The sequence below is a fragment of the Anolis sagrei genome, chromosome 2, assembly GCF_037176765.1.
Source record: "Anolis sagrei isolate rAnoSag1 chromosome 2, rAnoSag1.mat, whole genome shotgun sequence".
Classification (NCBI taxonomy): Eukaryota; Metazoa; Chordata; class Lepidosauria; order Squamata; family Dactyloidae; genus Anolis; species Anolis sagrei.
The window spans coordinates 91,683,780-91,696,982 of record NC_090022.1 but is presented as its reverse complement, the minus strand read 5'-3'; the positions used below and the strand labels follow the sequence as shown (position 1 = coordinate 91,696,982).

The following is a 13,203-nucleotide window of genomic DNA, read 5'->3' as shown; positions in this document are numbered from 1 at the left end:
CCAAAATTGGAAATACTTCAGCATTGTCCTCATGGGTAGCTAGGATGGTGACCTCTTTGCTTTCTGGTGATTCAGTATACACAAACTTGGTTTTATGCACAACATTGTTGCAAATACTGTATAAAAGTAATGAATTGTATCTGTGGACCCAGATTCCATCTCCAAGTTATAGTTATCTATGCATATGCAAATGCATGTGTGCCAAAATCTGTGGGGGGGGGGGTCCAAAATTCAAAACACATTTGGTCCTATGCATTTCAGAAATGGGATACTCAACCTGTATAAATCTGCCCAAGGTACTATCTACTAAAAGGATTCAAGAGCTTCCCTGTCTTTGAATTGGACAAACTACATTGAGTCTATGGTGTTATTCAAGCATCAGATTTGTGTCTGTTGCCATTCCCCATCCATATCTTGAGTACATTGGAAACTTGTTTTAGGTAAATTTTGCTCTCACCCCCTCCCATAACGGGGATAGACTTCCACTGCTTACGTCCACTAGAACAGTCCTAGAATACTTGGCAAAAAGAACTTTTCTCTTACTACAATAATATGGATATTTTCACATACAATATGTATGTCATGTATTTTTTAATCTTGTTTTAAGTTAATGTTATAAAAGCAGTGTTTTGATCGGGTTGATGGTTTAATGCTCAGCTTTGTTTTTTTTATTCCATGCTGTTTTGTAACTTATATTGTAAGGCACTTTTAGTCCCATTTGGGAGAAAGGCAGGATGCAAATGAAATCAAATTAATACATCCAGAAGTATCTCAATATTGTGACCCAACAAGGTCAGAAGGAGAGAACCTTTTTGCTAGCTGGGGATTCGATTCTCTTTCCTCTTTCCTCTCTTTTAGCTCCCAGCCATCCCAACCCTTATAGCTTCCGCTTTCTTTTCATCCAGTTTCGTTTTCCTCACCCTTGTTGTCTTGCACTGTGCATGTACTGAAGGTACTTGAGAAAGTGCTGAAGTTACTTGAACTAAAATAGGCACCCTTAATGTACTGAAGTGTCACATTTCACATCTCCATATATATTCTTACCCTATGGTTTCATGCAGAGGAAGTGATAATGCAAATTAGAACACTAGTGAGACCAAAAGCACACTTTTAGGAAGATGACATGTACGTCACAGTCACCCACCTCAGGGACCTTCCTGCTTGGGATGAACAGAGCTGTTTGAGAGCATTGGGTGCCTGACACCTGAAGAGTAACCATGACAAGTGGTATAGACAAACTAACTAAACACATAGGGTGCAGTTTCCTTGATTAATGAACAAGCATTTTTGAGACTGAAATTTTCATTGAACTCCAAACAACAGAGAATATGAACAAGGACTTAAGAACAGAGACATCACAAGACACAAATGGAGGCTAATTGTGGGAATCATCGACAGGGAGGGGGCAAGGGGGGGAGGAACAAGGAAGCATAATGCTGAATGGAGCCTGTGTGATTGTTCACAGGATCAAATATGGGACTCCCACAGTACTTGGTAGTATTATCTTCCACAAATAATTTGCAACAAGCAGTTGACAACCCCAGAATGTCTTATAATTGGACTAAAGTGTTTTAAAAGTAGAATAGCAATTCCTGAATCACATAAGTAATTTTATAACTTCTGTCCTAGATTATATGATTATGCAGTGAGAAACAGTGTACCTGCAAGATCTGTCTTCAGGTCTTCACTCAGCTATATATTTACCCATGATCTTTGTCCTTATATGAATATTTTGGTCTTCATTGATTGTTGACACTGTTTTAATGAATAGTCTGTCATTGAAAGACTCACAGTCTTGCATTATCCAAAATTAAATATATTCAGAAATCTTTTTTAAAAGTAACTTGCTTTAATGAATAAAGATTGATAATTTTGCATGATGTGGAGACAGGGTACTTTAGCTAGTTTACAGTGGAGGATGGAGGAGTATAATGTGTGCTTATAGTTGTGTTGATAAGAGAAAATTTCTAATTAGAGGGCAAGAGACTGTAAACCTGGGGGCAAGGATCTATCAAATTTACCATTTGGAAGGCACTCTGAGAAGCTTCATGGCTGAAGAGCAAGTTATAAATCCTTTAAATACTATACATAGTATAAATATTTTAAGTAAATATTCCTTTTTGTATACGTATATTTTTTAAAAAAATGAAAAATAATGCCAAGCACTTCTTGTCAGACACAGTTGTGACCTTTGTGAAGAGGGTTCCTTGATGTTTACTTTATACTCAAAGAGAACAGCACCTGTTGAAATACGTACATAGTGTATGAATCACAACTTTTTTTTTTAATATTTTCGCTACCTAAATGAGTACAGTTTCTTGAAAACTATGGACATCATTCAGCTTGTAGAATATCTTAAGCAGATTTGAAGCCTGGCAAGAAACCTTCAAGAAGACAGTCGCTGCTAATTTAAGCAGACAGGAGATACTACCTCTCATCAGTTTCAAGGTCTTGCTCCTTCTGGTATCTAGTTTGTTACCCCATTTGCCTCAACTAACTTCATTGTGGGGATTAAAACACCTTCATTATAATTAAACATTTGTCTATATGAGGAGCTAGGCAAGTGGTTCTCAAGCTTTGGTCCTCCAGAAGTTTTGAACTTCAATTCCTAGGATTCTTGACAGTTAGCCAAGCTGTCTGGGGCTTCTGGTGGTTGAAGCCCATAAAATCATAGAGTTGGAAGAGACCAGAGTCTCCCTCCTGCCATTTGGAAAACAACAGCCAAAGCACTTTTGACAGGGCCATTCAGACTCCATTTAAAAAATTGCCAGAAAAATCCAAAACACCCAGAGGACCAAAGTTTGAGAACTACTGAAATATTTTTTTAAAAAATAAGTGATTATTAAAAACAACAGAGATGAGACACCAATAGTGTGAAGGTTACCTCTTAAGATGTCTTCAAAGAAGAGGAAGATTTCACTTATCTGGCCTTTTAGGAGGGGATGCTGTATTTATATGTGAGTTCTCATTAGTGGTAGATATTATGCTGTCCCTACTAACAGGGCTACCTGGTTTCTACAGCCTTCCTCTCTGGAATCATCTCCTTCTCTTGGTCCACCTTAGTGCTGACCCTCTCCCACCCAACTGCTGTATTCAAGTTTCTTCTAACCTTTTTCATATTACAAAGGAAGGTTAGAAGGGGTTGTTTTTCAACCCCTTCTAACCATGTTTTGATTATAGGTCCAATGTGTTCACAAAAGGTATTTGCCCTCTGATATGATGTGTGTTTGAAGTTCTCTGGGTTCCCTCTTGTGACTATAGGAGTTGCAACTGGAACACCTTAAAAATAAAATCACCATTGAGTTTATTATCCTGTGGGCATCAATACCCTGAAAGAAAATATGGCTGGAAGAAATGAAACTTCCAGGTCCCCTGTTCCCCTCCTGCTGCCTAAGGAACTATTGCACTTTTATGGCTGGGATAAATTTTCGGATATGAACAGGATGGTTGGATCTGCTGACAAACCCTACTGTTTAAAAGCAAAGATAAGAAAGTTAGTCGATAACGATTAATATGTCTTGTTAATTGTTAATAAGCATTTTAAAAATCTAATTCACTTGGGCTTATGTTATGCTATTAAGCCTCTGTTAAATTACCATTTAAATGTGAGTTAAATGCATGCACTAAAATTCTTAGTTTTAAATACTATCCATTATTTTCCTCTCATCCCGACCACATCCCTGTTATAGGAGCTAAGAAAAGGGAACAGATATCTGTATTTTTTTAAAAAGTCTGTCCAAACATCCTCTCTTGCTTCCACTTTCTCCCTTCCTTTGAATTGTATTGCCCCACACAGCCCTTTCTTTAATGTGTCGTGGCTCCAACCCCATGGTACTTTTAAGGAAGTTTGCAAAAATCCAAAAGAACGAGTAAGGTACTAGGTGGGAAAAATTTAAAAATACAAGAAGTAGCTTGGATTTTTTTAAACTTTCTTCATTATATTAATAAAATCTTATAACTTAATCCTGTAATTCTGTAGTTTTAACTTAAACCAGTCTTTTAGTTAAAATAAATTGAATTAAGTTTACTCTTTTATTAGAATAATTCCAAATTAACTAGTAACTTCCATGATTATAACTGGGTTTTGTCTTTGTATAAAGAAGTGGTTCTCAACCTGTGTGTCCCAGGTGTTTTTGGCCTACAACTGTCAGAAATCCCAATCAGTTTACCAGCTGTTAGGATTTCTGGGAGTTGAAGGCCAAAACATCTGGGGACCCACAGGTTGAGAAGCACTGGTATAAAAGGGCAATTCATCATGATTCATACATTCATTCTTCATTCCTGATGGAATAAAGGAGTCTTTAAATAGTATATAGTTCCTTAGTAATGCTGGTCGTTGTTCTTTAGCACCTGTGATCTGAGGAATAACATACTTATCCTGGCAGTCCAAATATGCATCCTGTTATAGAAGTGATATAAAATATTTCGGTCTGCTTCCTTGGCTCTGAATTTGAAGACATAACAAAATATCAGGAAACAATCCTGCAGCTAGGGTTTTAATATTTCAGAGGCACCTGATTCTGTCTAATCTTAGATGTTAAGTAGGGTCAACCCTAATGAACACTTGGATGGGAAACAGCCAATAAAAGCCAGGTTCTTTAGGAAGGAACAGGCAAAACTACCTCTGAGTATACCTTACCCAAGAAATTTGTGGAGTTTCCCTAAGCTGACAAGTGACTTGGGGTGCATCTACATGTCGAATTCATGTGGTTTGATACCAGTTTAACAGCCAAAGGATTCTTTGGCAGAGAAGACTGAAGACGGTATTAAATTACAACTCCCATGATTCCATAGCATTGAGCCATGGCAGTTAATGTGGTGTCAAACTGCATTAAAAAAATCTAGACTTCATCCCACGAGATAAATAAGCATTTAGGATCGTTGGTTTTCCCTTAAGCTTTGCAACACCCCGTTTGGATATTAAATTGATGATTTTCCTACTCCTGTACCTTGTCCTTTTCTCAGCTTTATTTAAGATTTATCAATTCGATTTGCCATCACAGTAGATATTTGTTTCCTCCCTTGTCCCTCCAGGATTTCGATTATCTTTTTAAAAAAAATCACCCCAGATCATAGGAAGTGGTTTAAAATTAACCCTGATCTTTCTCCAAGCCCCTCTCTATTGGTAGTCATAGAAAGTGGTTGAAAATTGGGGAAATTGGCATTTAGGCTCCTTCTGCACACAATATCATTTTATTTACAAGTGGGCAACAGGGATTAACATCACATGGGAAAATTGACCATTTCTCCCATCTCTATGTGGGAAATTTAAAAATAAGTTGATTGCCAACCAGCTTAGGAATCATTGGTGAAACCAACACTTTTAGAAATGGCAAAATATCTCAACCCCACAATTAAAGCTTGCATCTTGTGAAAAGTACCATGGGTAGCCTTTTTTAAAATATGTAGAAACACAGATTTTACTACATGGGATCAAGTTCTATGTCCTTTCAATGGGTCTCATGGAACTACACATAGAGCCATAGTTTCAGAAAGTATCATTTTGCAGACCAAGGTTGGAATCTGGATTTCTAACGTGCTGTATGTAAAAAACCTCCTATACCTCCATTACCTTGTCAGTGGAAGAGGATCACAAATGTTCCTGTGAAAAAGACAGAGAGTTTACCTGTTCTGCCAGGTTTTTAAATTATACATAAAACATGAAATCGTATCCTCATAAAATGATTGGTTTTGGACACTGAATGCACAAAGTGCATTTTACTAAACAAATCCTTTCAGACCTTGATGGGCATTTATCCAGAACTAACAAAAGTGACTGCAAACTAGTTCCCTTTGAAAGACTAAAAAGCACACATTATCTTTAGCCTGGAATTTCCCTTTTTCCGCACTAATTAGAACTTATTGAGGCAGTTATAGCCGTATTTTCCATTCACTTTTGATTGCTTTTACTTGCAAACTGGCATCAGCTTTTGCATTGATTTGCATAATATTATATTCTTAGAAGCCTTTTTAAAAATTAACAATTTTAAAACATTATTTTCTGTAATTATATTCTCTCTCATTTCATTTTCAAAGCAAGCGTGCTTAGAGGTAGTGGTCATACAATTCTCTGATTGTCCAGAACTTTTTTTTTATTTGCATTAGCTACAAACCATTGTATATAATTTGTATATTCCTTCTTTGCTATTCAATTCTGGAAGTTCACTATCTGTGTATTGTCGAAGGCTTTCATGGCTGGAATCACTCAGTTCTTGTGGGTTTTTTTGGGCTATATGGCCATGTTCTAGAGGCATTTCTCCTGACGTTTCGCCTGCATCTATGGCAAGCATCCTCAGAGGTGAGGTCACCATCTACCTAAAATTTCCCTCACTTTTCAGTTAAGGATGGAATATGTAAATACATTATGTCTCTGTTACTCAACTCTTTTATTATTGTGGTAAAAGAGATGAATGAAGTAATTGGGGGGAGGACAAAAGTGGTGCTAAATATACACTGATTCATAAATGAACTTCAGAAGTAACTAACTGACAGGCACATAAATTATATGGCTGTCTCCAGCAGATCATACAGTAATAGCTAAAAAGACATAGAGGTGAATGGAAGAAGAAGACTCATATGTGCAAATACTCTTAAAACCACATTCCTGTACCCTTGGTGCCTTAAGTCAGAATTTAGTGCCACCCCCCCCCCCCCAACCCCAGTCCTTGCTCCATACACCCAAATGCATCTTGTACTAGCATATATACTATATAGTATATTTGTAAGCTTTGTGATAGCAAAGAAGGTTCATTTTCTTTGTCGGTATTTTATTTACCCTGTTATGTATCCTTGATCCATTCCAGCCAGGTGTACCATGAAGTATCAGCAGTGTACATATGTAATCCAGCTGCCAGGACTGTACACACCAAACCCTATTGGACCATTGGCAGTAGGCTTCATTAGTGCTTTTCTGTTGTTGGAGATGGGGATAGAGGGAAGATTGGGATGCATTTAGTCATTTCTACTAATATAATATAATATTTTATTGTATTTTATTTGATGTATTATTTTATGATTCTATGTTGTATTCTTTTTCTTTCTTGTAATTTGTTGGGCTTTGCCTCATGTTAGCCACCCTAAAATACTCGGGGTATAAATAAAGGATGATGATGATGATGATTATTATTATTATTATTATTATTATTATTATTATAAACTAAATTATGGATTATTCCTAAACTGTTCAGTTTAGTTTGCCAAATACCCTTCATGACTGTCATGGGACTACCACCCTTCCACTCAGTTTGGCCAATGGCCACACTGACTGAATTATAGTCCCAAAAAGTTAACTTTTCCAAACTCGTGCGTAGCAGAACACCTATAAAAATATAACTAGCTGATATTAATAGAAACAAGCTCCATGATTAGAAACTGTGCAATTGATACAAAAACTTTCTTTGGGAATTTTGGCTTTAAATATACACCATTATAAGTAAGATTCTGATCCTATACTTTTTTAGGGAGCAATTTCATTTGCTAGAGTTAGAATTTGCTTAGAGTCCTGCAAAGGAGTTCAGGGAGAGTTTTATTATGTCACTAAGGGCTTGTTTTTATCCTGATTGCCAGTGTTATTCATTATTCAATGCAACATTATTCAATGTTATTCAATGCAGTGGCATTGCTGTGTGCATTAATGAAAGCAAAATTTGGCCCAGGTGGTATTTAGACGCCAACATACCTCAAGCTCCATGCTCTGTGCTTCCTAGTTTGTCCCGTGTGATAAAGCAAAGCAGCTTGGGAAGTGGGAGTCCCCTTGCTCTCCCCTCAAGCTGCCTTGCTCAGTCACATGGGACACACCAGGAGGTGAAGAGCATGAAGCTCAGGGTAAGTGTTGGTTTTCGTACTTTAGGGACTAAATTGGGGTGTTAGCAGGACCGTAGCCAAGGGGAGGGGTTAAGGGTTCTACCCCCCCCCCCCCCCACCAGAAAGGGATCTTAACCACCACTACCCCCCTCCCAAAATCTGGTTTACTCAAGAATTTTAATTGGTTAACCAAGTTATTAGTAAACCAGGTTTCTTTTTTAACCTAACACATTTCAGGGCAGGGATGAATTTTAACCACCACCCCCCCCCCCCTTGCTCTGGCTACGGCCCTGGGTGTTAGGGCCCAGGACATCCTGCCTCCCCAGGTTTCCTGAGCTTGGGGAGCAAGCAGGGGTTGTGGGAACATGATCCTGGATCCCACATAGGAGTCTGGTATGGATGTCCCAAACTATTGTAGGATTTGGATCTTTCCTTGTGTGTTTTTTAACTTGGGTGCAGCTGCATTAAGCGGCTTAACTCAGGTTAGCTCCTATCAACCTAGGGACATTGTGTGGACAAAAGCAGGCTAATGTCACTCTGCACTGCAATCAGTGGCAATGTAAAAGCAACCTAAATTTACCTCACATCATGTTTCTGAGAGTGTGTGACAGAAGGGTTCAGTGGAGTCATGTTAGAGATTAGAAATGCCTTTGCATTCGACTTGAGGAAAGCAAATGTGGAAGTTGATCAGATCCTTGACCTTGAGGACTGGCCTTGAACTGCTAGTGGCCAAGGGTGTTCTGCCAGACCTTTCTGTTGTCTCAGTATGATATGCATCAGAAACTATTTGATATTTGAACAGCCCTCACTCTGTAAATGGAATGGCTTCACAATACATGACAGCTAACTGGCACTAGGTTTCCTTTGATCACTGGCATTCCTACAGTATTTTTGCTGAATGGAGTCTGGCTCTGAGGAGGCTTTTTCACAAGTGGGTCATTGGTTCTTAGTCAAAACGACACATCTCGAAGGATGACAGGGTTTATTTCAGAAATATTGTCATTAGCCCTACACCTGCTGAGCTGAAAGATGGATGTGGTGCTTTTAAAACAAAAAATCTTGTTGACCTCTGAAAACCAAAAATGAAAAAAAAATACTCAGAGGTCAGGTGGTTGCTCCTTAACAGATGACCCAATATGTGGGAAGATGGAGCAGCTGGACTGTAAATAAATTAGTTAGAGAAAATACCAGACTAAACATCAATCACTTTAAAAGAGACCTAGAGTTTACTTTTATGCAAGCATTCAGGCAATGAAAATATCTTGGGGTTCAATATATGACTAAAGAGCAGGATGTGAAAGAGAGAACAAAATAATCTGTTTACAGCACAGTCCTGGGTACATTTTCTCAGAAGCGAGTCCTATTGATTTCAGTAGGATTCATTTCCAGGAAAGTAGATATAAAATGTTAATTTCAACATGTAAATTAAAATCCATATGTTCATTTGGAATGAATATAATCTCTCATTTAGTGGTCAGAATAGTAATAAACAAAATTAGTGTTGTTCACAGAGTAAGTGCTGCTGTGGTAGGGACAAAACCTTTAAAAGTAAGATTTTTTTTAAAAAGAAAGACTTCAAAATGCAAACTAAATGGAATCAACTCTGCAAGTCCAGATTTATCATTATATTACAATGTTCCTCAAGCCATATAATTATTATGGTTGAAGTTACAGAATGAGTCCAGATGGAAAATACTAAGTTGCCATACTATCCATCTAAATGCAATGCCTTCTTTAAAAAAGATCCAGAATTCTAAAATAAAATGTTTTCATAACCTCTTAATCAGTGGAAAGAGAGATGAACACCTAGAGATAGAGCCAATCCTACTGTTTATGTCATAGAGATTTTCTATATTTTTCCCTTCTTTATGGATAGTACTTCAGAATGTTTCAGATGCTGCATCTATTTGGCATTTGTTAAATTATTTTATACCTAGATTTCACATGCAACACACAGGATATTCAGACAAACTATATCTTTTCATATAGTTTTTTTTCCTTTTTAGGAGACCTTTGCTAGCAGCAAAGATCCTTAAAACATAATGGCATAGAAACATTTTGTGGTTATGTTATAGCAGTCCATAAAAGTATTCTATTACAAACATCAAAATCTGAACTAAACTACAGGCTTAAATTGTATTGAGTATATCTTACAAACAGTGTGATTCTAAGGTTTATTGCTATTACTGCAGGGAAGCTCACATGAGATAATGAAAGGGAAGGCAAAGTAGCTTGCTCACTTGAGAGCCATGGCACTGAGATGGCTTGATTTGAGTCCAAGGTATGTGGAACTCATATTCTAATGAGCCTGGATGTTCATTTGGTGATGGAGAGCAACTCATTATGTCAGAAGACATTACCCTTTGTCGCTCTGCCTATAAGTTCACCATGCAACGTAAGAGCAGAGGTACTTTTGAGTCCCACTTTTTTGAGTTAAAGCAAGAGTTTCATAGAACAACAGAGACCCTGATAATAAAAGGTTCACTTCTGAACCACCAATCTCCATTAAATTAATATTTGTTAGATGTATATTTTTTATTTTTCAGCTAATTGCTCATTATTCTTCATTTCCATTTCAGTTAATTTTGTTAATACTTATTTTCTCATCTTTCTTCTCTCCTTTAACTCATTCCTCTGATCTCAGATGCTTTCAGAGCTGGAGATGATCCTCATCTAATGATCCCCACCACATTTTACATACATAGTTCATTTCAGCTTCTTGGATAAATAATGTTTCTCTTTTTGGGATAAGGTTTTCAGCCTTTACCAATATGTTAACTAAGGTACCTTTTATAATTGAACTGTTTATTTCAAGTAGAAGGCCATTGTGATTCCACTTGAATTGGCATTATGCCAACTTGGTGTCCTGGGATTTACAGTTTTGGGAGGGATATTTAGAATGTTCAACTAGAGAGCTCTTGGGCATCACTAAACTACAAGTCATAACATGTAGCCATGGCAACTGAAGTGAAACAACAATAACAACAACAACTTTATTCTAGATTGCCCTCTCTCCCCAGAGGGACTCATAACTAATAACTAATGTTATAACAGTACAGTGAAGAGGTCCCAGGAATTTTGCTCTGTCAGTCTTCAAGTTGTGACAAGCCGTTAACCACATTCAGCTGTATATACTTGCAAGCCCAGTATTCAGAACTTCATGCAGGTGAAATTGATGCTTGAATAGGGTGTAAGAGGATTGCATTGCTTCTCGTTCCTAGCAGAAGATCTGAAATTAGAATTTACATATCCCACATTTCCTTGTTCTAGCTTGAAACTTGTGCAAATATTTTTTTCAGGCTTTGCCACAATTTCCACAGAAAATATACAGGCAGTCCCTAAATGACAAACATCCGATGACAAACGCCTAGTTACAAATAGAAGCGAGACAACAGGAAGTAAGAGAAAGTCTAGGAAGGAAAATACACTCCTGGAAGCGTTATTATGGGGGGAAAGTGTCTCTACAGAAGCTTTTTATCAATCCTTGTTTTCATGACAATCCAAGATTTTCAAAATCCAGTTATCACAGGGACAGAAAGTGAGGTGGAATCTTCTGAACAGAGGCACAGACAGCAAAATGAACATTACAGGAGTGCTTTTTTATCATGTCAGGAGTGACTTGAGAAATTGCATGTCACTTCTGGTGTGAGAGAATGGGCCGTCTGCAAGGACGTTGCCCAGGGGATGCCTGGATGTTCTAATGTTTTACCATCCTTGTGGGAGGCTTCTCTCATGTCCCCACATGGGGAGCTGGAGCTGACAGAGGGAGCTCATCTATGCTTTCCCCGGATTCATACGTGTGACCTGTCGGTCTTCAGTCCTGCTGGCACAAGGGTTTAACCCACTGTGCCACCAGATGTTAATCCTTCCCCATGTTACCCAAAACTAAAACAATTTTTTGCGTGGAGTTACATTTTAAAAACTTGCCTGTTCTGACTTATATATACATTCATAACCTGGGGACAGCTTGTATGTAAAAGGCAGATTTATTTTTCTCTCAGATACTGCACTGTCAACATCATGAGGGGATGACAAACTGCTTTCAGGGTGTTGTTTGTTTGCAGACAGCTGCTATATGAAAACATAAATATATCAGCCCAAACTTATGAAGCCTGTTTCAAACAGATGGACAGAGATTATCTTTGATTTTACCACAGCCTTTACATTAGTCTATTGCACTTTGTAGTCCTCTCTAAACCCAAAGGGATTTGTTTATTAGTTGGTTTCAGTCCATTGATTATCTCATTCAGCCTGTGGACTATGCTTGCAGCATAGGCATGAAATATGGAGCAGTAATGTGTACAGTTGGGAAGACCTGATGAAGTGAAGTGAGAGGCAGGGACAAGCAGACACATGAGAAGGCATTTGAGGAACCTTAGTAGATGTCTTCAGAATTCAGTTCTGACCAAAAAAAGTGCTTCCCACTCTGTTTTGCAGGTTAGAAATCTTTGTTACATGGTAACACGGCGAGAGAAAATGAAGCACTCCATTTGCAAACTCCAGGAACAGATCTTCCATCTCCAGATGAAACTCATTGAGAAGGACCTTTACCCAGGTATGTGTTGCTTCTGAGGATGCACACTATCCGGAAGAAACAAATTTATTTATTTATTTATTTCCTTCACTTGTATGCCACTTTTCTCACCCCAAGGGGGACTCAAAGCAGTTTCCAACATATTTATGGCAAAATGTGATGCCTCACATACATATGAAACCTAAGAGAAAACAAGAATATCATATAACTATCGATTATATCATAAAAACATAACAACATTTAAACATTAAAATTTGGAGTTAAAACTTATTAATATGAATGTTAAAATTACATAATCCAAAAATCATGGTCCAAGGCTGTTCCAAATATCAATTGGACATAATCCCTGATCATTCCTTGTATTGCTTACTTCCCAAAGGCTTGGTCCCATAACCCAAGTTTTTACTTCTTTTCTGAAAGCCAGGAGGGAGCGCACTGATCTAATTTCTTTGGAGAGGGAGTTCCATAGTCAAGGGGCCACCACTGAGAAAGCCCTGTCTCTCATCCCCACCCATCGCACCTGAGGGGGGTGGGACCAAAAGCAGGGCCTGCCCGGATGATCATAGCCTCTGAGATGGTTCATAGAGGGAGATACATTCAGACAGGTAAACTGGGCTGGAACCATTTAGAGATTTATAGGCTAAAGCCAGCATTTTGAATTGTGCTCGGAAGCAGACTGACAGCCAGTGGAGCTGGTGTAATGGGAGTTGTGTGCTCCCTTTACCCTGCTCCAGTGAGCAGTTTGGCTACCACCCATTGGACTGTTTGGACCTTCCAAACAGTCTTAAAAGGCAATTGTGTTGCTTCTGGAAATTAAACTATATATATATATACCTTTTCTGCTGTGGAGACCTAAGCAACTTTTC

The 13,203-nt window shown here is 38.1% G+C and overlaps 1 protein-coding gene across 5 annotated transcripts in view; it reads left to right on the top strand.

The window, feature by feature from the left end:
* The window catches only part of JADE2 (jade family PHD finger 2), a 192,634-nt gene that overhangs the window by 153,845 nt on the left and 25,586 nt on the right, over window positions 1–13,203 (top strand). For all 5 annotated transcript variants that reach the window (XM_060765283.2, XM_060765285.2, XM_067463695.1 and 2 more), the window contains one exon: window positions 12,241–12,358. In XM_060765283.2, the coding sequence (XP_060621266.2) occupies window positions 12,241–12,358 (118 nt within the window). The remainder of the gene's footprint in view (window positions 1–12,240; window positions 12,359–13,203) is intronic.